The sequence below is a fragment of the Cherax quadricarinatus genome, chromosome 29, assembly GCF_038502225.1.
Source record: "Cherax quadricarinatus isolate ZL_2023a chromosome 29, ASM3850222v1, whole genome shotgun sequence".
NCBI classification, from domain to species: domain Eukaryota; kingdom Metazoa; phylum Arthropoda; class Malacostraca; order Decapoda; family Parastacidae; genus Cherax; species Cherax quadricarinatus.
The window spans coordinates 718,398-744,014 of NC_091320.1; the positions used below are offsets into that span (position 1 = coordinate 718,398).

Below are 25,617 nucleotides of genomic sequence, written 5' to 3' on the forward strand. Positions count from 1 at the left end.
AGGTGTGACCATTTAATTGGTTAAATTAGGTCTCCCTCAGAGACATCACAAGCAATGTGGACTACATCACATGATCACATGAATAGTGATCTATCGATCTCATTTACCTCTTGTGATCCACAACAGTAGTTATGTTATGTGTTCCTGTTGTGCAACATTCCATTGCATTGTATAGAATCACTGCGTGTAGTTCATAACATCTGCTGTTCAGTTTCTGTTGTATTAGTTATCCATCTATATGTCAGGGATGCTGTACCATAGCATGTTCCAAGCTGTCAGTAGTATGATAGTATGTATACTATGTATTCCAATAACCGTTAGACAGTATGATCATGTGAACATATGTCCAAACATTGTAGGAGATGTGGTGGTCGCATCTCAGTGAGTCAGTTTAATATGGACAGCTGGGTGGGTAGGCCTATGGTGGCAGGCAGAGACCCAGTCTTCAATAAAATCATAAGTACTGTAAGTATATTGTGCCCTGCTACCCAATATCACTCATCCTAATCCATCTCAGCAGTTGTCGTTGTTGCAGGTTTGCCTGGTGATGGTAATGCTGCAAGTTAGCCTGGTGATGGTAATGATGTTGCTGCAGGCTAGCCTGGTGATGGTAATGTTGTTGTTGCAGGCTAGCCTGGTGATGGTAATAATGTTGTTGCAGGCTAGCCTGGTGATGGTAATAATGTTGTTGTAGGCTAGCCTGGTGATGGTAATGTTGTTGTTGTAGGCTAGCCTGGTGATGGTAAGGATGTTGCTGCAGGCTAGCCTGGTGATGGTAATAATGTTGTTGTAGGCTAGCCTGGTGATGGTAATAATGTTGTTGTAGGCTAGCCTGGTGATGGTAATAATGTTGCTGCAGGCTAGCCTGGTGATGGTAATAATGTTGTTGTAGGCTAGCCTGGTGATGGTAATGTTGTTGTTGTAGGCTAGCCTGGTGATGGTAAGGATGTTGCTGCAGGCTAGCCTGGTGATGGTAAGGATGTTGCTGCAGGCTAGCCTGGTGATGGTAATAATGTTGTTGTAGGCTAGCCTGGTGATGGTAAGGATGTTGCTGCAGGCTAGCCTGGTGATGATAATAATGTTGTTGCAGGCTAGCCTGGTGATGGTAATAATGTTGTTGCAGGCTAGCCTGGTGATGGTAATAATGTTGTTGTAGGCTAGCCTGGTGATGGTAATAATGTTGTTGTAGGCTAGCCTGGTGATGGTAAGGATGTTGCTGCAGGCTAGCCTGGTGATGATAATAATGTTGTTGTAGGCTAGCCTGGTGATGGTAATAATGTTGTTGCAGGCTAGCCTGGTGATGGTAAGGATGTTGCTGCAGGCTAGCCTGGTGATGATAATAATGTTGTTGTAGGCTAGCCTGGTGATGGTAATAATGTTGTTGCAGGCTAGCCTGGTGATGATAATAATGTTGTTGTAGGCTAGCCTGGTGATGGTAATAATGTTGTTGTAGGCTAGCCTGGTGATGGTAAGGATGTTGCTGCAGGCTAGCCTGGTGATGATAATAATGTTGTTGCAGGCTAGCCTGGTGATGGTAATAATGTTGTTGTAGGTTAGCCTGGTGATGGTAAGGATGTTGCTGCAGGCTAGCCTGGTGATGATAATAATGTTGTTGTAGGCTAGCCTGGTGATGGTAATAATGTTGTTGCAGGCTAGCCTGGTGATGGTAAGGATGTTGCTGCAGGCTAGCCTGGTGATGATAATAATGTTGTTGTAGGCTAGCCTGGTGATGGTAATAATGTTGTTGCAGGCTAGCCTGGTGATGATAATAATGTTGTTGTAGGCTAGCCTGGTGATGGTAATAATGTTGTTGTAGGCTAGCCTGGTGATGGTAAGGATGTTGCTGCAGGCTAGCCTGGTGATGATAATAATGTTGTTGCAGGCTAGCCTGGTGATGGTAATAATGTTGTTGTAGGTTAGCCTGGTGATGGTAAGGATGTTGCTGCAGGCTAGCCTGGTGATGGTAATAATGTTGTTGTAGGCTAGCCTGGTGATGGTAAGGATGTTGCTGCAGGCTAGCCTGGTGATGGTAATAATGTTGTTGCAGGCTAGCCTGGTGATGGTAATAATGTTGTTGCAGGCTAGCCTGGTGATGGTAATAATGTTGTTGCAGGTTAGCCTGGTGATGGTAATAATGTTGTTGCAGGCTAGCCTGGTGATGATAATAATGTTGTTGTAGGTTAGCCTGGTGATGGTAATAATGTTGCTGTAGGCTAGCCTGGTGATGGTAATAATGTTGTTTCAGGCTAGCCTGGTGATGGTAATAATGTTGCTGTAGGCTAGCCTGGTGATGGTAAGGATGTTGCTGCAGGCTAGCCTGGTGATGGTAATAATGTTGCTGTAGGCTAGCCTGGTGATGGTAATAATGTTGTTGCAGGCTAGCCTGGTGATGGTAATAATGTTGCTGTAGGCTAGCCTGGTGATGGTAATAATGTTGCTGCAGGCTAGCCTGGTGATGGTAATAATGTTGTTGCAGGCTAGCCTGGTGATGGTAATAATGTTGTTGCAGGCTAGCCTGGTGATGGTAATGTTGTTGCAGGCTAGCCTGGTGATGGTAATAATGTTGTTGTAGGCTAGCCTGGTGATGGTAATAATGTTGTTGCAGGCTAGCCTGGTGATGGTAATAATGTTGTTGCAGGCTAGCCTGGTGATGGTAATAATGTTGTTGCAGGCTAGCCTGGTGATGGTAATAATGTTGTTGCAGGCTAGCCTGGTGATGGTAATAATGTTGTTGCAGGCTAGCCTGGTGATGGTAATAATGTTGTTGCAGGCTAGCCTGGTGATGGTAATAATGTTGTTGTAGGCTAGCCTGGTGATGGTAATAATGTTGTTGCAGGCTAGCCTGGTGATGGTAATAATGTTGTTGCAGGCTAGCCTGGTGATGGTAATAATGTTGTTGTTGCAGGTTAGCCTGGTGATGGTAATAATGTTGTTGCAGGCTAGCCTGGTGATGGTAATAATGTTGTTGCAGGCTAGCCTGGTGATGGTAATAATGTTGTTGTTGCAGGTTAGCCTGGTGATGGTAATAATGTTGTTGCAGGCTAGCCTGGTGATGGTAATAATGTTGTTGCAGGCTAGCCTGGTGATGGTAATAATGTTGCTGCAGGTTAGCCTGGTGATGGTAATAATGTTGTTGCAGGCTAGCCTGGTGATGGTAATAATGTTGTTGCAGGTTAGCCTGGTGATGGTAATAATGTTGTTGCAGGTTAGCCTGGTGATGGTAATAATGTTGTTGCAGGCTAGCCTGGTGATGGTAATAATGTTGTTGCAGGCTAGCCTGGTGATGGTAATAATGTTGCTGCAGGTTAGCCTGGTGATGGTAATAATGTTGTTGTAGGCTAGCCTGGTGATGGTAATAATGTTGTTGCAGGCTAGCCTGGTGATGGTAATAATGTTGTTGCAGGCTAGCCTGGTGATGGTAATAATGTTGTTGCAGGCTAGCCTGGTGATGGTAATAATGTTGTTGTAGGCTAGCCTGGTGATGGTAATAATGTTGTTGCAGGCTAGCCTGGTGATGGTAATAATGTTGTTGCAGGCTAGCCTGGTGATGGTAATAATGTTGTTGCAGGCTAGCCTGGTGATGGTAATAATGTTGTTGTTGCAGGTTAGCATGGTGATGGTAATAATGTTGTTGCAGGTTAGCCTGGTGATGGTAAGGGAGGGTACAGCAGGGGCTTGCCCACTGCTGGTGCTGCTGCTGCTCGTCATCAATGCTTCTTGTGTCATCAACTTCACTTCTGCCTTGCAAGATGATCTTCATCAATGCCACGACTCCACCCACCACCCACACCCCACACCGTGAGTATTGTCACCACCCACACCCCACACTGAGTATTGTCACCACCCACACCCCACACTGAGTATTGTCACCACCCACACCCCATACAGTGAGTATTGTCACCACCCACACCCCATACAGTGAGTATTGTCACCACCCACACCCCACACCGTGAGTATTGTCACCACCCACACCCCACACTGAGTATTGTCACCACCCACACCCCACACTGAGTATTGTCACCACCCACACCCCACACTGAGTATTGTCACCACCCACACCCCATACAGTGAGTATTGTCACCACCCACACCCCACACTGAGTATTGTCACCACCCACACCCCACACCGTGAGTGTTGTCACCACCCACACCCCACACCGTGAGTATTATCACCACCCACACCCCACACCATGAGTATTGTCACCACCCACACCCCACATTCTTGCGACTGACACTCCCTCAACTTATACTACGAACGCAAAAGGTCACGAGGTCATGTTCAATCTGACTGTGACTTCCGGCTTAGGTCCCAAGATCAATTAAATGACTCTATGATAATCCCAGCTGCTGCATTTAATTAAGAGTTGAAGCAGAATTAAAACACAGGTCGAGCACTGAAGACCAGACTTGGCACTCCTGGCAAGACGCAGTTGGCACCCTGCATGGTGTCAGGTTTGGCACTCCTGGCAAGACACAGTTGGCACCCTGCATGGTGTCAGGTTTGGCACTCCTGGCAAGACACAGTTGGCACCCTGCATGGTGTCAGGTTTGGCGCTCCTGGCAAGACACAGTTGGCACCCTGCATGGTGTCAGGTTTGGCACTCCTGGCAAGACACAGTTGGCACCCTGCATGGTGTCAGGTTTGGCACTCCTGGCAAGACACAGTTGGCACCCTGCATGGTGTCAGGTTTGGTCAGGACTGCCCCCCCCCACCATCAAACTAGCTATGCCCCGGGGCCAGAACTCTACCTAGATGACTCGTGAATAAGAAAATATGCAGAATAACATTTGTTATGCAGATGTTATTCTGCATAACAAATTTATCAAAAAAGTTGTTATATATAACTTCGCGAGAACAATATTTTGAGAAATAAGAATTATAATTTGTAAAGATGCCATATTTTCCACAATTATTCTCACTAATTTTGTGGTCTTGTTGACAGGTGGTCTGGTGTGCCGCTAGGTGAGAAGGATTCAGATGACAGCACTAACAGCCAGGTTGACACTGGCCTTCACGCTGAGGACAGTAGTGAAAGCCAGGCTGACACTCAGCTACACCCCCAGGACAGTGCTGAGCAAGAACTTCGTCAGTTGAGAACGCCACACGTCCTACACGGAAACAACTTTGAGTCGATCAAAGAAGAGAGAACTAACAAAGTTCTTGAAGCAGCACCTCAGGTCGACTCACGACGTGATGTTCGACGTCTTGGCCATCGACTCTTTAGGGATAAACAATACGGAGGTCGATACACAGAAAGCAGCAGAAACGTCGATACTCGCTATAGCGGACATCGAAGCATTTTCAACCAACGAGATGAAAACAGCCGACTGGACGCCCGACTAACACAGGGTCGTAGACTGGATGCCCGACTAACACAGGGTCGTAGACTAGATGCCCGACTAACACGGGGTCGTAGGCTAGATGCCCGACTAACACAGGGTCGTAGACTAGATGCCCGACTAACACAGGGTCGTAGACTGAATGCCAGACTAACAGGTCATAGACTGGAGACAACAGTAGCTGAACCACGACTCTTTACTCGGGAAACCGACAAACAAAGGCTTAACGTCAGACAAAGACAGACAATCTTGAGCAAAAGAAGCACTGATGTTAATGGTCACCTTGACACAAGGAAGACACCTGATGACAGACGTATTGAAATAAATAGGAACCCTGATGGTCGTCTTGAAACCAGGAGGAGCTCTGATGGTCGTCTTGACACCAGGAGGAACTCTGACGGTCGTCTTGACACCAGGAGCACCTCTGATGGTCGTGTCGACACCAGGAGGAACTCCGATGGTCGTCTTGACACCAGGAGGAACTCTGATGGTCGTGTAGACACCAGGAGGAACTCTGATGGTCGTCTTGACACCAGGAGGAACTCTAATGGTCGTCTTGACACCAGGAGGAACTCTGATGGTCGTCTTGACATCAGGAGGAACTCTGATGGTCGTGTAGACACCAGGAGGAACTCTGATGGTCGTCTTGACACCAGGAGGAACTCTGATGGTCGTGTAGACACCAGGAGGAACTCTGATGGTCGTCTTGACACCAGGAGGAACTCTGATGGTCGTGTAGACACCAGGAGGAACTCTGATGGTCGTCTTGACATCAGGAGAAACTCTGATGATCGTCTTGGCACCGGAAGGAACTTGGATGGTCGTCTTATCACCAGAAGGAACATTGATGGTCGTCTTGACACCAGAAGGAACTTTGATGGTCGTCTTGACACCAGAAGGAACTTTGATGGTCGTCTTGACACCAGAAGGAATTCTGATGGTCGTCTTGACACAAGGAGGAACTCTGATGGTCGTCTAGACACCAGAAGGAACTCTAATGGTCGTCTTGACAAGAGGAGAAACACTGATGATCGTCTTGATACGAGGAGGAACTCTGATGGTCGTGCTGACCCCATGAACAACTCTGATGGTCGTCTTGACACAAGGAGGAATTCTGATGGTCGTCTAGATACCAGGAGGAACTCTGATAGTCGTCTTGACACAAGGAGGAACTCTGAGGGTCGTGTTGACTCCATGAGGAATTCTGATAGTCGTCTTGACACCAGAAGGAACTCTAATGGTCGTCTTGACAAGAGGAGAAACACTGATGGTCGTCTTGATACGAGGAGGAACTCTGATGGTCGTGTTGACTCCATGAACAACTCTGATGGTCGTCTTGACACCAGGAAAAACTCTGATGGTCGTGTTGACTCCATGAGGAATTCTGATAGTCGTCTTGACACAAGGAGGAACTCTGATGGTCGTGTTGACTCCATGAGGAATTCTGATAGTCGTCTTGACACAAGGAGGAACTCTGATGGTCGTGTTGACTCCATGAGGAATTCTGATAGTCGTCTTGACACAAGGAAGAACTCTGATGGTCGTGTAGATACCAGGAAAAACTCTGATGGTCGTCTTGACAACAGGAGGAACTCTGATACTCGTCTTGACACAAGGAGGAACTCTGGTGGTCGTCTTGACACCAGGAAAATCTCTGATGGTCGTCTTGCCAACAGGAGAAACTCTGATACTCGTCTTGACACAAGGAGGAATTCTGATGGTCGTCTTGACACCAGAAAAAACTTTGATGGTCGTCTTGACAACAGGAGGAACTCTGATACTCGTCTTGACACAAGGAGGAACTCTGGTGGTCGTCTTGACAGCAGGAAAATCTCTGATGGTCGTCTTGACACCATGAGGAACTCTGATAGTCATCTTGGCACCATGAGGAACACTGATGGTCGTTTTGACACAAAGAGGAACTCTGATGGTCCTCTTCACACCAGGAGGAACTCTGATGGTCGTCTTGACACAGGAAGGAACTCCGATGGTCGTCTTTACACCAGGAGGAGCTCTGATGGTCGTCTTGTCACAAAGAGGAACTCAGATGGTCGCCTCGGCACAAGGAGGAACTCTGATGGTCGTCTTCATACTATGAGGAACTCTGATGGTCGTCTTGACACAAGGAGAGTCACTGAAGGAAGTCGTCTTGATACAAGAAAAGTCACTGAAGGTAGTCGTCTTGACACAAGGAGGGTCGCTGGAGACAGTCGTCTTGACACAAGGAGAGTCGCTGGAGACAGTCGTCTTGACACAAGGAGAGTCGCTGGAGACAGTCGTCTTGACACAAGGAGAGTCAGTGAAGGTAGTCGTCTTGACGCAAGAAGAGTCACTGAAGGAAGTCGTCTTGATACAAGAAAAGTCACTGAAGGTAGTCGTCTTGACACAAGGAGGGTCCCTGGAGACAGTCGTCTTGACACAAGGAGATTCGGTGAAGGTAGTCGTCTTGACACAAGGAGAGTCGCTGGAGACAGTCGTCTTGACACAAGGAGAGTCAGTGAAGGTAGTCGTCTTGACGCAAGGAGAGTCGCTATAGAGAGTCGTCTTGACACAAAGAGAGTCTCTGTAGACAGTCGTCTTGACACAAAGAGAGTCTCTGTAGACAGTCGTCTTGACACAAAGAGAGTCTCTGTACACAGTCGTCTTCACACTAGCAAGAACTACGAGCGTCGTCTTGACACCAAGAGGAACTCTGATGGTCGTCTTGACACAAGAGGGAACTCTGGTGGTCGTCTTGACAAAAGGAGGGACTCTGATGGTCTTCTTGACACAAGGAGGAGCTCTGATGGTCGTCTTGACACAAAGAGGAACTCTGATGGTCGTCTTGACACAAGAAGGAACTCTGATGGTCGTCTTGACACAAGAAGGAACTCTGATGGTCGTCTTGACACAAGAAGGTACTCTGATGGTCGTCTTGACACAAGAAGGAACTCTGATGGTCGTCTTGACACAAGAAGGTACTCTGATGGTCGTCTTGACACAAGAAGGAGCTCTGATGGTCGTCTTGACACAAGAAGGTACTCTGATGGTCGTCTTGACACAAGAAGGAACTCTGATGGTCGTCTTGACACAAGAAGGTACTCTGATGGTCGTCTTGACACAAGAAGGAGCTCTGATGGTCGTCTTGACACAAGAAGGTACTCTGATGGTCGTCTTGACACAAGAAAGAACTCTGATGGTCGTCTTGACACAAGAAGGTACTCTGATGGTCGTCTTGACACAAGAAGGTACTCTGATGGTCGTCTTGACACAAGAAGGAACTCTGATGGTCGTCTTGACACAAAAATTAGCCACGAGGGTCGTCTTGACAGGAGAGTCACTGACGTAAGACATTTAGACGCCAACTGGAACTCAGTAGTACAAAGTACATACAAGAAACTTGCTGATCTTAGAGAATCCATATATGTTGCATTGAACTTCCCATATAAAACATATGACTCTGGATGTTCTCTGGACGATATATACCTTGAAAAGTTACATGTAAGTACAGTTGTTATGTTGAGTACTTCACTAGGTTAAAAGGTTTAGATTTTAATATTTATAATGTTGTTGGTATGTGAAAAATTTGACTGACTTGTTAAGACGTATAATGTAATTATTTTGACTTGGTAAGACGTATGTTGTAATTATTTTGACTTGTTAAGACGTATGTTGTAATTATTTTGACTTGTTAAGACATATACCATAATTATTTAGATTTATTAAGACGTTTAATGTAAATATTCTCACTTGTTAAGACGTATAATGTAATTATTTTGACTTGTTAAGATGTACACTGTAATTATTATGACTTGTCATGACGTATAGTGTAATTATTTTGACTTGTTAAGACATATAATATAATTATTTTTAGTGCAGTTCTATTTTATTTTAATCACAGCAAGACATATAAATTATTATTTATTTAGAAGTGTGCAGATGTTGCAACATTCTCACTCTTTCAGTAGCTGTCTTGCCAGAAGTGTGCAGATGTTGCAACATTCTCACTCCTTCAGTAGCTGTCTTGCCAGAAGTGTCCAGATGTTGCAACATTCTCACTCCTTCAGTAGCTGTCTTGCCAGAAGTGTGCAGATGTTGCAACATTCTCACTCCTTCAGTAGCTGTCTTGCCAGAAGTGTCCAGATGTTGCAACATTCTCACTCCTTCAGTAGCTGTCTTGCCAGAAGTGTGCAGATGTTGCAACATTCTCACTCCTTCAGTAGCTGTCTTGCCAGAAGTGTCCAGATGTTGCAACATTCTCACTCCTTCAGTAGCTGTCCTGCCAGAAGTGTGCAGATGTTGCAACATTCTCACTCCTTCAGTAGCTGTCTTGCCAGAAGTGTGCAGATGTTGCAACATTCTCACTCCTTCAGTAGCTGTCTTGCCAGAAGTGTGCAGATGTTGCAACATTCTCACTCCTTCAGTAGCTGTCTTGCCAGAAGTGTGCAGATGTTGAAACATTCTCACTCGTTCAGTAGCTGTCTTGCCAGAAGTGTCCAGATGTTGCAACAATCTCACTCCTTCAGTAGCTGTCTTGCCAGAAGTGTGCAGATGTTGCAACATTCTCACTCCTTCAGTAGCTGTCTTGCAAGAAGTGTGCAGATGTTGCAACATTCTCACTCCTTCAGTAGCTGTCTTGCCAGAAGTGTGCAGATGTTGCAACATTCTCACTCCTTCAGTAGCTGTCTTGCCAGAAGTGTGCAGATGTTGCAACATCCTCACTCCTTCAGTAGCTGTCTTGCCAGAAGTGTGCAGATGTTGCAACATTCTCACTCCTTCAGTAGCTGTCTTGCCAGAAGTGTGCAGATGTTGCAACATTCTCACTCCTTCAGTAGCTGTCTTGCCAGAAGTGTGCAGATGTTGCAACATCCTCACTCCTACAGTAGCTGTCTTGCCAGAAGTGTGCAGATGTTGCAACATTCTCACTCCTTCAGTAGCTGTCTTGCCAGAAGTGTGCAGATGTTGCAACATCCTCACTCCTTCAGTAGCTGTCTTGCCAGAAGTGTGCAGATGTTGCAACATTCTCACTCCTTCAGTAGCTGTCTTGCCAGAAGTGTGCAGATGTTGCAACATCCTCACTCCTTCAGTAGCTGTCTTGCCAAAAGTGTGCAGATGTTGCAACATTCTCACTCCTTCAGTAGCTGTCTTGCCAGAAGTGTGCAGATGTTGCAACATTCTCACTCCTTCAGTAGCTGTCTTGCCAGAAGTGTGCACATGTTGCAACATCCTCACTCCTTCAGTAGCTGTCTTGCCAGAAGTGTGCACATGTTGCAACATCCTCACTCCTTCAGTAGCTGTCTTGCCAAAAGTGTGCAGATGTTGCAACATTCTCACTCCTTCAGTAGCTGTCTTACCAGAAGTGTGCAGATGTTGCAACATTCTCACTCCTTCAGTAGCTGTCTTGCCAGAAGTGTGCAGATGTTGCAACATTCTCACTCCTTCAGTAGCTGTCTTGCCAGAAGTGTGCAGATGTTGCAACATCCTCACTCCTTCAGTAGCTGTCTTGCCAGAAGTGTGCAGATGTTGCAACATTCTCACTCCTTCAGTAGCTGTCTTGCCAGAAGTGTGCAGATGTTGCAACATTCTCACTCCTTCAGTAGCTGTCTTGCCAGAAGTGTGCAGATGTTGCAACATCCTCACTCCTACAGTAGCTGTCTTGCCAGAAGTGTGCAGATGTTGCAACATTCTCACTCCTTCAGTAGCTGTCTTGCCAGAAGTGTGCAGATGTTGCAACATCCTCACTCCTTCAGTAGCTGTCTTGCCAGAAGTGTGCAGATGTTGCAACATTCTCACTCCTTCAGTAGCTGTCTTGCCAAAAGTGTGCAGATGTTGCAACATTCTCACTCCTTCAGTAGCTGTCTTGCCAGAAGTGTGCAGATGTTGCAACATTCTCACTCCTTCAGTAGCTGTCTTGCCAGAAGTGTGCACATGTTGCAACATCCTCACTCCTTCAGTAGCTGTCTTGCCAGAAGTGTGCAGATGTTGCAACATCCTCACTCCTTCAGTAGCTGTCTTGCCAAAAGTGTGCAGATGTTGCAACATTCTCACTCCTTCAGTAGCTGTCTTGCCAGAAGTGTGCAGATGTTGCAACATTCTCACTCCTTCAGTAGCTGTCTTGCCAGAAGTGTGCAGATGCTGCAACATTCTCACTCCTTCAGTAGCTGTCTTGCCAGAAGTGTGCAGATGTTGCAACATTCTCACTCCTTCAGTAGCTGTCTTGCCAGAAGTGTGCAGATGTTGCAACATTCTCACTCCTTCAGTAGCTGTCTTGCCAGAAGTGTGCAGATGTTGCAACATTCTCACTCCTTCAGTAGCTATCCTGCCAGAATTGTGCAGATGTTGCAACATTCTCACTCCTCCAGTAGCTGTCTTGCCACAAGTGTGCAGATGTTGCAACATTCTCACTCGTTCAGTAGCTGTCTTGCCAGAAGTGTGCAGATGTTGCAACATTCTCACTCCTCCAGTAGCTGTCTTGCCAGAAGTGTGCAGATGTTGCAACATTCTCACAGGTTCAGTAGCTGTCTTGCCAGAAGTGTGCAGATGTTGCAACATTCTCACTCCTTCAGTAGCTGTCTTGCCAGAAGTGTGCAGATGTTGCAACATCCTCACTTGTTCAGTAGCTGTCTTGCCAGAAGTGTGAAGATGTTGCAACATTCTCACTCCTTCAGTAGCTGTCTTGCCAGAAGTGTGCAGATGTTGCAACATTCTCACTCCTTCAGTAGCTGTCTTGCCAGAAGTGTGCAGATGTTGCAACATCCTCACTCGTTCAGTAGCTGTCTTGCCAGAAGTGTGCAGATGTTGCAACATTCTCACTCCTTCAGTAGCTGTCTTGCCAGAAGTGTGCACATGTTGCAACATTCTCACTCCTTCAGTAGCTGTCTTGCCAGAAGTGTGCAGATGTTGCAACATTCTCACTCCTGTAGCTGTCTTGCCAGAAGTGTGCAGATGTTGCAACATTCTCACTCCTTCAGTAGCTGTCTTGCCAGAAGTGTGCAGATGTTGCAACATTCTCACTCCTTCAGTAGCTGTCTTGCCAGAAGTGTGCAGATGTTGCAACATTCTCACTCCTTCAGTAGCTGTCTTGCCAGAAGTGTGCAGATGTTGCAACATTCTCACTCCTTCAGTAGCTGTCTTGCCAGAAGTGTGCAGATGTTGCAACATTCTCACTCCTTCAGTAGCTGTCTTGCCAGAAGTGTGCAGATGTTGCAACATTCTCACTCCTCCAGTAGCTGTCTTGCCAGAAGTGTGCAGATGTTGCAACATTCTAACTCCTTCAGTAGCTGTCTTGCCAGAAGTGTGCAGTTGTTGCAACATCCTCACTCCTTCAGTACCTGTCTTGCCAGAAGTGTGCAGATGTTGCACCACTCTCACTCCTTCAGTAGCTGTCTTGCCAGAAGTGTGCAGATGTTGCAACATTCTCACTCCTTCAGTAGCTGTCTTGCCAGAAGTGTGCAGATGTTGCAACATTCTCACTCCTTCAGTAGCTGTCTTGCCAGAAGTGTGCAGATGTTGCAACATTCTCACTCCTCCAGTAGCTGTCTTGCCAGAAGTGTGCAGATGTTGCAACATTCTCACTCCTTCAGTAGCTGTCTTGCCAGAAGTGTGCAGTTGTTGCAACATCCTCACTCCGTCAGTAGCTGTCTTGCCAGAAGTGTGCAGATGTTGCAACATTCTCACTCCTTCAGTAGCTGTCTTGCGAGAAGTGTGCAGATGTTGCAACATTCTCACTCCTTTAGTAGCTGTCTTGCCAGAAGTGTGCAGATGTTGCAACATTCTCACTCCTTCAGTAGCTGTCTTGCCAGAAGTGTGCAGATGTTGCAACATTCTCACTCCTTCAGTAGCTGTCTTGCCAGAAGTGTGCAGATGTTGCAACATTCTCACTCCTCCAGTAGCTGTCTTGCCAGAAGTGTGCAGATGTTGCAACATTCTCACTCCTTCAGTAGCTGTCTTGCCAGAAGTGTGCAGATGTTGCAACATTCTCACTCCTTCAGTAGCTGTCTTGCCAGAAGTGTGCAGATGTTGCAACATTCTCACTCCTTCAGTAGCTGTCTTGCCAGAAGTGTGCAGATATTGCAACATTCTCACTCCTTCAGTAGCTGTCTTGCCAGAAGTGTGCAGATGTTGCAACATCCTCACTCCTTCAGTAGCTGTCTTGCCAGAAGTGTGCAGATGTTGCAACATCCTCACTCCTTCAGTAGCTATCTTGCAGAAGAGTGCAGATGTTGCAACATTCTCACTCCTTCAGTAGCTGTCTTGCCAGAAGTGTACAGATGTTGCAACATTCTCACTCGTTCAGTAGCTGTCTTGCCAGAAGGGTGCAGATGTTGCAACATTCTCACTCCTTCAGTAGCTGTCTTGCCAGAAGTGTGCAGATGTTGCAACATCCTCACTCCTTCAGTAGCTGTCCTGCCAGAAGTGTGCAGATGTTGCAACATTCTCACTCCTTCAGTAGCTGTCTTTCCAGAAGTGTGCAGATGTTGCAACATTCTCACTCCTTCAGTAGCTGTCTTGCGAGAAGTGTGCAGATGTTGCAACATCCTCACTCCTTCAGTAGCTGTCTTGCCAGAAGTGTGCAGATGTTGCAACATTCTCACTCCTTCAGTAGCTGTCTTGCCAGAAGTGTGCAGATGTTGCAACATTCTCACTCCTTCAGTAGCTGTCCTGCCAGAAGTGTGCAGATGTTGCAACATTCTCACTCCTTCAGTAGCTGTCTTGCCAGAAGTGTGCAGATGTTGCAACATTCTCACTCCTTCAGTAGCTGTCTTGCCAGAAGTGTGCAGATGTTGCAACATCCTCACTCCTTCAGTAGCTGTCTTGCCAGAAGTGTGCAGATGTTGCAACATTCTCACTCGTTCAGTAGCTGTCTTGCCAGAAGTGTGCAGATGTTGCAACATTCTCACTCCTTCAGTAGCTGTCTTGCCAGAAGTGTGCAGATGTTGCAACATTCTCACTCGTTCAGTAGCTGTCTTGCCAGAAGTGTGCAGATGTTGCAACATTCTCACTCGTTCAGTAGCTGTCTTGCCAGAAGTGTGCAGATGTTGCAACATCCTCACTCCTTCAGTAGCTGTCTTGCCAGAAATGTGCAGATGTTGCAACATTCTCACTCCTTCAGTAGCTGTCTTGCCAGAAGTGTGCAGATGTTGCAACATTCTCACTCCTTCAGTAGCTGTCTTGCCAGAAGTGTGCAGATGTTGCAACATTCTCACTCCTTCAGTAGCTGTCTTGCCAGAAGTGTGCAGATGTTGCAACATTCTCACTCCTTCAGTAGCTGTCTTGCCAGAAGTGTGCAGATGTTGCAACATTCTCACTCCTTCAGTAGCTGTCTTGCCAGAAGTGTGCGGATGTTGCAACATTCTCACTCCTTCAGTAGCTGTCTTGCCAGAAGTGTGCAGATGTTGCAACATTCTCACTCCTTCAGTAGCTGTCTTGCCAGAAGTGTGCAGATGTTGCAACATTCTCACTCCTTCAGTAGCTGTCTTGCCAGAAGTGTGCAGATGTTGCAACATCCTCACTCGTTCAGTAGCTGTCTTGCCAGAAGTGTGCAGATGCTGCAACATCCTCACTCCTCCAGTAGCTGTCTTGCCAAAAGTGTGCAGATGATGCAACATCCTCACTCCTCCAGTAGCTGTCTTGCCAGAAGTGTGCAGATGTTGCAACATCCTCACTCGTTCAGTTGCTGTATTGCCAGAAGTGTGCAGATGTTGCAACATCCTCACTTGTTCAGTAGCTGTATTGCCAGAAGTGTGCAGATGTTGCAACATCCTCACTCGTTCAGTAGCTGTATTGCCAGAAGTGTGCAGATGTTGCAACATCCTCACTCGTTCAGTAGCTGTATTGCCAGAAGTGTGCAGATGCTGCAACATCCTCACTCGTTCAGTAGCTGTATTGCCAGAAGTGTGCAGATGTTGCAACATCCTCACTCGTTCAGTAGCTGTATTGCCAGAAGTGTGCAGATGTTGCAACATCCTCACTCGTTCAGTAGCTGTATTGCCAGAAGTGTGCAGATGTTGCAACATCCTCACTCCTCCAGTAGCTGTCTTGCCAGAAGTGTGCAGATGTTGCAACATCCTCACTCCTTCAGTAGCTGTCTTGCCAGAAGTGTGCAGATGCTGCAACATCCTCACTCCTTCAGTAGCTGTCTTGCGAGAAGTGTGCAGATGTTGCAACATCCTCACTCCTTCAGTAGCTGTCTTGCCAGAAGTGTGCAGATGCTGCAACATCCTCACTCCTTCAGTAGCTGTCTTGCCAGAAGTGTGCAGATGTTGCAACATCCTCACTCTTTCAGTAGCTGCCTTGCCAGAAGTATGCAGATGTTGCAACATCCTCACTCCTTCAGTAGCTGTCTTGCCAGAAGTGTGCAGATGTTGCAACATCCTCACTCTTTCAGTAGCTGCCTTGCCAGAAGTGTGCAGATGCTGCAACATCCTCTCTCCTTCAGTAGCTGTCTTGCCAGAAGTGTGCAGATGTTGCAACATTCTCACTCCTCCAGTAGCTGTCTTGCCAGAAGTATGCAGATGTTGCAACATCCTCACTCCTTCAGTAGCTGTCTTGGCAGTAGTGTTCAGATATTGCAACATCCTCACTCCATCAGGGTGTAAGCACTGTGTTATCTTTCTCTAGGACTCATGTCAGGATAACTGGTATCGTTGAATCACCTTTATCAATGCTGCTTCATTTATACTTCAGTTGCTCGTCAAGCTAAAAAAAATGCTTTATCTTTACTGACTCCGCTCTAAGACACTAATACAAGCCTGGTGAAGGCACGAGGATCTACATTCAACTTCCACTCTTGCCCCTCCATCCAGTTCTTCCTGGGAACTCCCCTACCCTTTCTTCCTTCCACTCTAAATTTATACAAACTCTTGGTTAGCCTCTTCTTGTCTGTCCTCTCTCAATACCCAAACTATCTCAAAAATCCATCCTTCGCCCTCTGAATTATATATTTCGTAACTCCACACCTTCTAATTTTTATGCTCTGAAATCTGTGCATAATATACACACCAATCATTACCCTCAAAATAACATCTCTACATAATATACACACCAATCATTACCCTCAAACATAACATCTCTACATAATATACACACCAATCATTACCCTCAAACATAACATCTCTACATAATATACACACCAATCATTACCCTCAAACATAACATCTCTACACAATATTCACACTAATCATTACCCTCAAACATAACATCTCTACACAATATTCACACTAATCATTACCCTCAAACATAACATCTCTACACAATATTCACACTAATCATTACCCTCAAACATAACATCTCTACACAATATTCACACTAATCATTACCCTCAAACATAACATCTCTACACAATATTCACACTAATCATTACCCTCAAACATAACATCTCTACTCAATATTCACACTAATCATTACCCTCAAACATAACATCTCTACACAATATTCACACTAATCATTACCCTCAAACATAACATCTCTACACAATATTCACACTAATCATTACCCTCAAACATAACATCTCTACTCAATATTCACACTAATCATTACCCTCAAACATAACATCTCTACATAATATACACACCAATCATTACCCTCAAACATAACATCTCTACACAATATTCACACTAATCATTACCCTCAAACATAACATCTCTACACAATATTCACACTAATCATTACCCTCAAACATAACATCTCTACTCAATATTCACACTAATCATTACCCTCAAACATAACATCTCTACATAATATACACACCAATCATTACCCTCAAACATAACATCTCTACATAATATACACACCAATCATTACCCTCAAACATAACATCTCTACATAATATACACACCAATCATTACCCTCAAACATAACATCTCTACATAATATACACACCAATCATTACCCTCAAACATAACATCTCTACACAATATTCACACTAATCATTACCCTCAAACATAACATCTCTACTCAATATTCACACTAATCATTACCCTCAAACATAACATCTCTACATAATATACACACCAATCATTACCCTCAAACATAACATCTCTACACAATATTCACACTAATCATTACCCTCAAACATAACATCTCTACACAATATTCACACTAATCATTACCCTCAAACATAACATCTCTACATAATATACACACCAATCATTACCCTCAAACATAACATCTCTACATAATATACACACCAATCATTGCCCTCGAACATAACATCTCTACACAATATTCACACTAATCATTACCCTCAAACATAACATCTCTACATAATATAAACACCAATCATTACCCTCAAACATAACATCTCTACACAATATTCACACTAATCATTACCCTCAAACATAACATCTCTACATAATATACACACCAATCATTGCCCTCAAACATAACATCTCTACATAATATACACACCAATCATTGCCCTCGAACATAACATCTCTACACAATATTCACACTAATCATTACCCTCAAACATAACATTTCTACATAATATAAACACCAATCATTACCCTCAAACATAACATCTCTACACAATATTCACACTAATCATTACCCTCAAACATAACATCTCTACATAATATACACACCAATCATTACCCTCAAACATAACATCTCTACCTTCAGCATCTTTCTCACTGTAGTGTTGTAAACACTTGTCTTACATCCACATAAATGTTAATACTATTATTATCTGGTAATTATTTCCTCCCCAGACAAACTTGTGTCATCACACTGATGCTTCAACACTTCACCTACAATTTTCTCATCGTCTATTCTATGGTTCACTTTGTCTTTCATAGACCATCTGCCGACACATCCACTTGCAAATTCTAGATACATTCACTCCTTCGAACTATCTAGCTTTAATTTGATATATAATATTTCAGTGCCAATATTTTTTTTGTTATTCTCATTACCTTGTTCTGCTCTATGTTCACTTTACAACTTTTCTTCAGAATCTCTCAAAATAACTGTCATCAGCAAAGGACAATTATAATAATTCATCTATAATGGCACACTCCTTCTCGACATTCAAACATTCAGTTATTCTACAATACTATTTATAACACATTAAATAATCATTGTGACACCACACATCCAAGTCTGACCTACGTTTTAAGGAAAATTGTTCATATCTCCCTCTTACATTCCCTAACCTAAGTCATATATACTTATTCTACACATCCTCCTTCCCTTCCTAAATCCTCGTTCCTTTCCAACTTTCTATGTTACCAGTAACTCCTTTAAGAGTATTTCTATTGCACACTTTATCTGGTATAATCAAGTAACTTATTTCCCTATAATTCTTACTTTCTTTTTCTCCCTTGTACAAACCATCTATAGATATTCTCTGCCAATTTTCTCACGAGTATGTTGAATAATTACACCAATCTTTCTGAAACTAAAATCTCAGTTTTAATGTCATCTATCGCAGCTTTTTAACCTCCTTTTATATACATTATAATTATGTTTGTGTTCAGGTTACTTCCAGCATTGGAACACCAGTCATCTTACACAACAATCATCAACATTCACAACCTCAGTTGTACAAACACGAAAAGTAAGCTGGGCTTATTATTTATATTTTTTGCATATAATAAAGTCTACAACTACTGCTGTATAACTGTTAATCATGTATATAAAAATATTAATCTTTATGTAATAATATCTGAACAACATTTGGTATAATTTTTTTATGAACAAAATGAACATTGAGAGTGTATGAAGCTGACATGTTGTAAACATGTTATAAACATCATTCAGAAATGTTGTTAATGTGGTTTGTATATTACAGAAGTGTAGGAGACCTTGTGTTGACGGGGTTGTGGACGGGTGTGGCATCCCTGGCACTCTACCACACCTACACCTCAGTGTGTTGATGGGGCTGTGGACGGGTGTGGCATCCCTGGCACTCTACCACACCTACACCTCAGTGTGTTGATGGGGCTGTGGATGGGTGTGGCATCCCTGGCACTCTACCACACCTACACCTCAGTGTGTTGATGGGGCTGTGGACGGGTGTGGCATCCCTGGCACTCTACCACACCTACACCTCAGTGTGTTGATGGGGCTGTGGACGGGTGTGGCATCCCTGGCACTCTACCACACCTACACCTCAGTGTGTTGATTGCCATTCCACTTCAACCCATCATAACTCTACTGGCTACCCACTATAACTACATTGACCAGAGTATCTGTGTGACTCTCCTCACTACGAGTCAAGTCACCAGCTTACCAAGATTATATTAACACTTGCTTGTCTGTTAGTTAACATAAAAAATATCAATATAGTTGTGTGCATCTAGATACAGTGACGAGTGTATTTCAGTGATAAACTTGCTGATACATGACGCTTTGTAATGTTGTCCTCGTATCAACATTAATATTCACCTGTTCCATATATTTATTACTGAACCAAATACAATATTTTTCTGTTGTTAATCTTATTTCCATCACTAACAATATTTATTATCATATTTTTTAACATTTAACGTTCAGCAGTCTGTGTTCTTCAGATATCGTTTCAGTTTTCTCTTTATATTAGAAATGAGCTTTTCTAAGTTTTACTGTGACTAATATTTACGTCAGAAATATATATAATATACTTTATTTACCAGTAACTAAAAGTTACTTCCTAAATACGACTCAAAGCGACCTTTGACCTGGGGAGGTCAAGCATGACGAGGCAGGAACAGCCAGTTATCTTCTTTGCTACTGTGTGGTCCAACATATCCAGGCTATTATATGCGTTGATGTATCATAGCTAGAAGTTGGACACAGTATAACCTCCAGCTGGCCATAGTATGACCTCCAGCTGTCCATGGTATGACCTCCAGCTGGCCATGGTATTACCTCCAGCTGGCCATGGTATGACCTCCAGCTGGCCATGGTATGACCTCCAGCTGGACATGGTATGACCTCCAGCTGGCCATGGTATGACCTCCAGCTGACCATGGCATGACCTCCAGCTGTCCATGGTATGACCTCCAGCTGGCCGTGGCATGACCTCAACTGGCCATGGTATGACCTCCAGGTGGCCATGATATGACCTCAGCTGGCCATGGTATAAACTCCAGCTGGACAAATCAGTAATTCCTCAACATACAACACAGTCCTCCCTTACAACTTCGGTTTTCTGTCTATCACGAAACATTCTCATGTATTTTTTGCCATGGATAACTATTTCATTCCTTCTATAAAGCTTAAATGTTATATATTTTATTTGAACAATAAATATTGTCTTAATATAACTTTCTAATCTCCATCTTATTATTATTATTATTGTTCCTGCCTCTCTTGCTAGTACTGAAGATGCTAATTAACAGATTATCACGTATAATTGTTCTCTGAAGAGTACAATAACATCTTACCTATTATTTAACGTTAAATAATAATTACTTGCTTCTTCAAATGGAGTATTGGACTACCTGAGATAGACCAGAGGATGTTAAACCACTGATGAGTTAAGTAAGTTATTTAGGCACAGGTACACTTAAGTACAATTATATAGATTTAAGTGATTACAATTATCACACATAATATGTGTGTATTACCTTGGATAACCCAAAAAGTAATCAAGGTGACTTGTTTCCACTGGGATTCTTGTAATATCTTATTACAGCTCAACTGTAAGATACGGCTAAAATCATTCATCATTGTAGCCTTAAAATACGTGATGATGTGTTGAAGACCTGTCTGATAACAGTATTGTTCTGACCATTAAACCCACAAGTACTCACCTATTTGTACTCACCTATTTGTGGTTGCAAGGGTTGATTCATAGCTCCTGGCCCCGCCTCTTCGCTGATTGCTACTAGGTCCTCTCTCTCCCTGCCCCATGAGCTTTATCATACCTCGATAAATTAGACACATGTGCAACTCTTGGGTATCTTTATTGAGGAAACGTTTCGCCACACAGTGGCTTCATCAGTCCATACGTAGGAGAAACTTGAAGAACAGGAGGAGAATGAGGTAATCAGTCCCTCAACCTTGAGTCGATGTGTTCAGTCCATCAATCTTGAATAGAATACGGCATATCAGTGGAGAAGCAGCTTATAAACCGTATGGCAGGAGAGGTGCAGCAGTCATAGGTCGTGTCACATTTGCTGCACCTCTCCTGCCATACGGTTTATAAGCTGCTTCTCCACTGATATGCCGTATTCTATTCAAGATTGATGGATTGAACACATCGACTCAAGGTTGAGGGACTGATTACCTCATTCTCCTCCTGTTCTTCAAGTTTCTCCTACGTATGGACTGATGAAGCCACTGTGTGGCGAAACGTTTCCTCAATAAAGATACCCAAGAGTTGCACATGTGTCTAATTTATGAACATGCCGGTTCTCTGAACTATTCATCTACAAATTTATCATACCTCGCCTTAAAACTATGTATGGTTCCCGCCTCCACTACGTCACTTTCTAGGCTATTCCACGGCTTGACTACTCTATGACTGAAGAAATACTTCCTAACATCCCTTTGATTCATCCGAGTCTTCAACTTCCAATTGTGACCTCTTGTGTCTGTGTCCCCTCTCTGGAACATCCCGTCTTTGTCCACCTTGTCTATTCCGCGCAGTATTTTATATGTCGTTATCATGTCTCCCCTGACCCTCCTGTCCTCCAGTGTCGTCAGGCCGATTTCCCTCAACCTTTCTTCGTAGGACAATCCCCGTAGCTCTGGGACTAGTCTTGTTGCAAACCTTTGCACTTTCTCTAATTTCTTGACGTGCTTGACTAGGTGTGGATTCCGAACTGCTGCTGCATACTCCAGTATGGGCCTGACGTAAATGGTATACAGAGTCTTGAACGAATCCTTACTGAGGTATCGGAACGCTATCCGTAGGTTTGCCAGGCGCCCGTATGCTGCAGCAGTGTATACGCGAGGATACATACACTGTGATGTATGTATCTCTCAATGTACACTGAGTTTGCATTAATTTAGGAATTAAAGTATTGTTGACAGGTGTTGAACAGGTTTGTAGCAGCCTCTCTAATACCCTCGTGTAGTGTACAAGTTTTAAACCAAGAAACCAACCAGGCGTATATATACACCACCAGTGTCAGGACCAACCAGGTATATCAGCGTTTATATATGAGTTTTACATTTAATGAACACAGTCTACGTACCTGGGATATGTTTGCAATCTGCTACTTGTATATCTGATCCAGCTGCCAGGCCTACTCTCCCTAATATAGGCCTAATGTTATACTGTACTGTAAACAAAATATATTTCCGTGATAATAAAAAATATTATGCACTTCTACAGTGTTATTCAACCTGTGAATTTAGTGATGGAAAGATTGTTGATGTGTACTAGAGTACAGGAAGCAAGCAGCCAGGAGCTGCGACTCGACCCCTGTAACCACAAATATGTGAGTACACAGACTGACTTAGATTTCTCACTGGGAGAAAATACTATTACTCTCCTAGGAGGGTCACCTCTCTCCTAGAAGGGTCATCTCTCTCCTGAGAGGGACATCTCTCTCGTAGGAGGGTCATCTCTCTCCTAGGAGGGTCATCTCTTTCCTAGGAGGGTCATCTCTCTCCTAGGAGAATCATCTCTCTCCTAGGAGGGCTATCTCTCTCCTAGGTGGGTCATCTCTCTCCTAGGAGGGTCACCTCTCTCCTGGGAGGGTCATCTGTCCTAGGAGGGTCATCTCCCTCCTAGGAGTGTCACCTTTACCCTGGGAGGGCCATCTCTCCTAGGAGTGCCATCTCTCTTCTAAGAGTGTCATCTCTCTCCTAAGAGTGCCATCTCTCTCCTAAGCGGGTCATTTCTCTCCTATGAAGGTCATCTCCTGAGAGGGACATCTCCCTCCTAGGAGGGTCATCTCTCTCCTAGGAGGGTCATCTCTCTCCTAGGAGGCTCATCTCTCTCGTAGAAGAAAGATTCTATGGCTACAGGTCTTGCTGCCCAAGACCAAACCCATGCTAGTAAAAACTAGTTACCATCCTCTCACCTATGATCGCCTCCTAGAAAACTAATCAAGTCTTGTTCAGAACTAAGCACAGTTGTTACAGTAACACTAGGTGACCTCAATATATGTTACCAATAACAAAATAACGGGATATGTAACAGGTATAAGCAAATCCTAGGATTAAATAGTTACACTCAACTAATTAATGCACCAACCCGGATTACACAGTTCTCAGCCATCATACCCGGCCAAATATTTTGTAATCTCACTAATAACATTAGTCAGTCTGTGGTCATTACCACAGGTCTAAGTGATCATTTCATCATTTACTGCACCAGGAAGATCATTGGGGAATGGTTAGGCCTACACAGGACAATATAAATGAAGTCAACGAGAAGCTACAGTAAAGAGACACTGGTAAATAGGCTACACAGTTATGATTAAACTGTGATAACAAGTTACACTGATGTAAATGATGCCTGGGTTGCGTGTGGCCAACAGTAACAGCCTGGTTGATCAGGCCCTGATCCACCATGAGGCCTGGTCACAGACCGGGCCGCGGGGGCGTTGACCCCCGGAACCCTCTCCAGGTACTCCAGGTATGTTAACTGCTATTCTTGTTAATATTGCACCAGTTAAAGAGGTTAGGATTAAGCAAAGAACTGAATCGGGATATCTGTTGAGATATTAGATAATAAGAACCTCCAAAACTAGGGATGCCAAGCCCATGATGACACTCTTCAGGTCACTTGTTCTATCTAGGATGGAATATTGCTGCACACTAACAGCATACATAAGGGGGACTACCAATAGACCCCTGGCTGTCTTCAAGCTGGAACTGGACAAGCACCTACAGTCGGTACCTGACCAGCCGGGCTGTGGCTCATACGTTGGATTGCGTGCAGCCAGTAGTAACAGCCTGGTTGATCAGGCTCTGATCCACCATGAGGCCTGGTCACAGACCGGGCCGCGGGGGCGTTGACCTCCGGAACTCTCTCCAGGTAAACTCCAGGTAAACTCCAGGCACCTTTCAAGGCAGGTGAAATTGCTGACCTAGAAAATGTTCAGAGAACCTTCACGGAACACATAACTGCGATAAAACACCTCAGTTACTGGGAACGCTTGAAGTTCCTGAACCTATACTCCCTAGAACGCAGGCGGGAGAGATGCATGATTGTATACATTTGGAAAATCCTAGAGGGACTAGTACCAAAGTTGCACACGAAAATCACTCCCTATGAAAGCAAAAGACTCGGCAGACGATGCAACATCCCCCCAATGAAAAGCAGGGGTGTCACTTGCACGATAGGTGACAACACAATAAGTGTCAGGGGCCCATGACTGTTCAACTGCCTCCCAAGTTCTAAATCCTGCCTTGAGCATATGTATAGAGAACCTAGAATAACGCCAAAAAAGTCAGAGTGACTTATTTGAAGTTATTTCCACTGGGGCCCTATGCCAGTATCAACGTTCCCTTACAGGTTCCTGGAGCCCTCAGGACGTCGTGTTACCAGGGTGCCATACTGCACTCTTTATCCCACACATATAATATAATAACAATGATCATGGAATAATAATGGAAATAAGTCCAGGACCCAAGTGGAAATAAGTCACTTTGACTCTTGGATTATCCTGGAGGGAAATTTACGCTATGATAATTGTACGTATGTATATCTGTGCCTAAATAAACTTACTGAGTATCATCAGTTGAAGGGTTGGTGCAGCTCCCGGACCCACACAACCCATCAACCCAACATTATGTTGAAGGGTTGGTGCAGCTCCTGGAACCACGCAACATATCAACCCAACATTATGTTGAAGGGTTGGTGCAGCTCCTGGACCCACACAACCCATCAACCGAACATTATGTTGAAGGGTTGGTGCAGCTCCTGGACCCACACATCCCATCAACCCAACATTATGTTGAAGGGTTGGTGCAGCTCCCGGACCCACAAAACCCATCAACCCAACATTATATTGAAGGGTTGGTGCAGCTCCTGGAAGCACACAACCCATCAACCCAACATTATGTTGAAGGATTTGTGCCGCTCCTGGACCCACACAACCCATCAACCCAACATTATATTGAAGGGTTGGTGCAGCTCCTGGACCCACAAAACCCATCAACCCAACGTTATGTTGAAGGGTTAGTGCAGCTCCTGAACCCACACAACCCATCAACCCAACATTATATTGAAGGGTTGGTGCAGCTCCTGGAACCACACAACCCATCAACCCAACATTATGTTGAAGGATTGGTGCAGCTCCTGGACCCACACAACCCATCAACCCAACATTATATTGAAGGGTTGGTGCAGCTCCTGGAACCACACAACCCATCAACCCAACATTATGTTGAAGGGTTGGTGCAGCTCCTGGAC

At 44.4% G+C, this 25,617-nt stretch overlaps 1 protein-coding gene across 1 annotated transcript in view; it reads left to right on the forward strand.

The window, feature by feature from the left end:
• LOC128690650 (uncharacterized) overlaps nucleotides 1–20,583 on the forward strand; it is a 39,916-nt gene extending 19,333 nt beyond the window's left edge. Inside the window, exons 2-5 of the mRNA XM_070089579.1 lie at nucleotides 3,638–3,798; nucleotides 4,943–8,819; nucleotides 18,797–18,876; nucleotides 19,111–20,583. Of these exons, the coding sequence (XP_069945680.1) occupies nucleotides 3,650–3,798; nucleotides 4,943–8,819; nucleotides 18,797–18,876; nucleotides 19,111–19,195 (4,191 nt within the window). The 5' untranslated portion in view covers nucleotides 3,638–3,649 and the 3' untranslated portion in view covers nucleotides 19,196–20,583. The remainder of the gene's footprint in view (nucleotides 1–3,637; nucleotides 3,799–4,942; nucleotides 8,820–18,796; nucleotides 18,877–19,110) is intronic.
• Nucleotides 20,584–25,617: the final 5,034 nt, after the last annotated feature.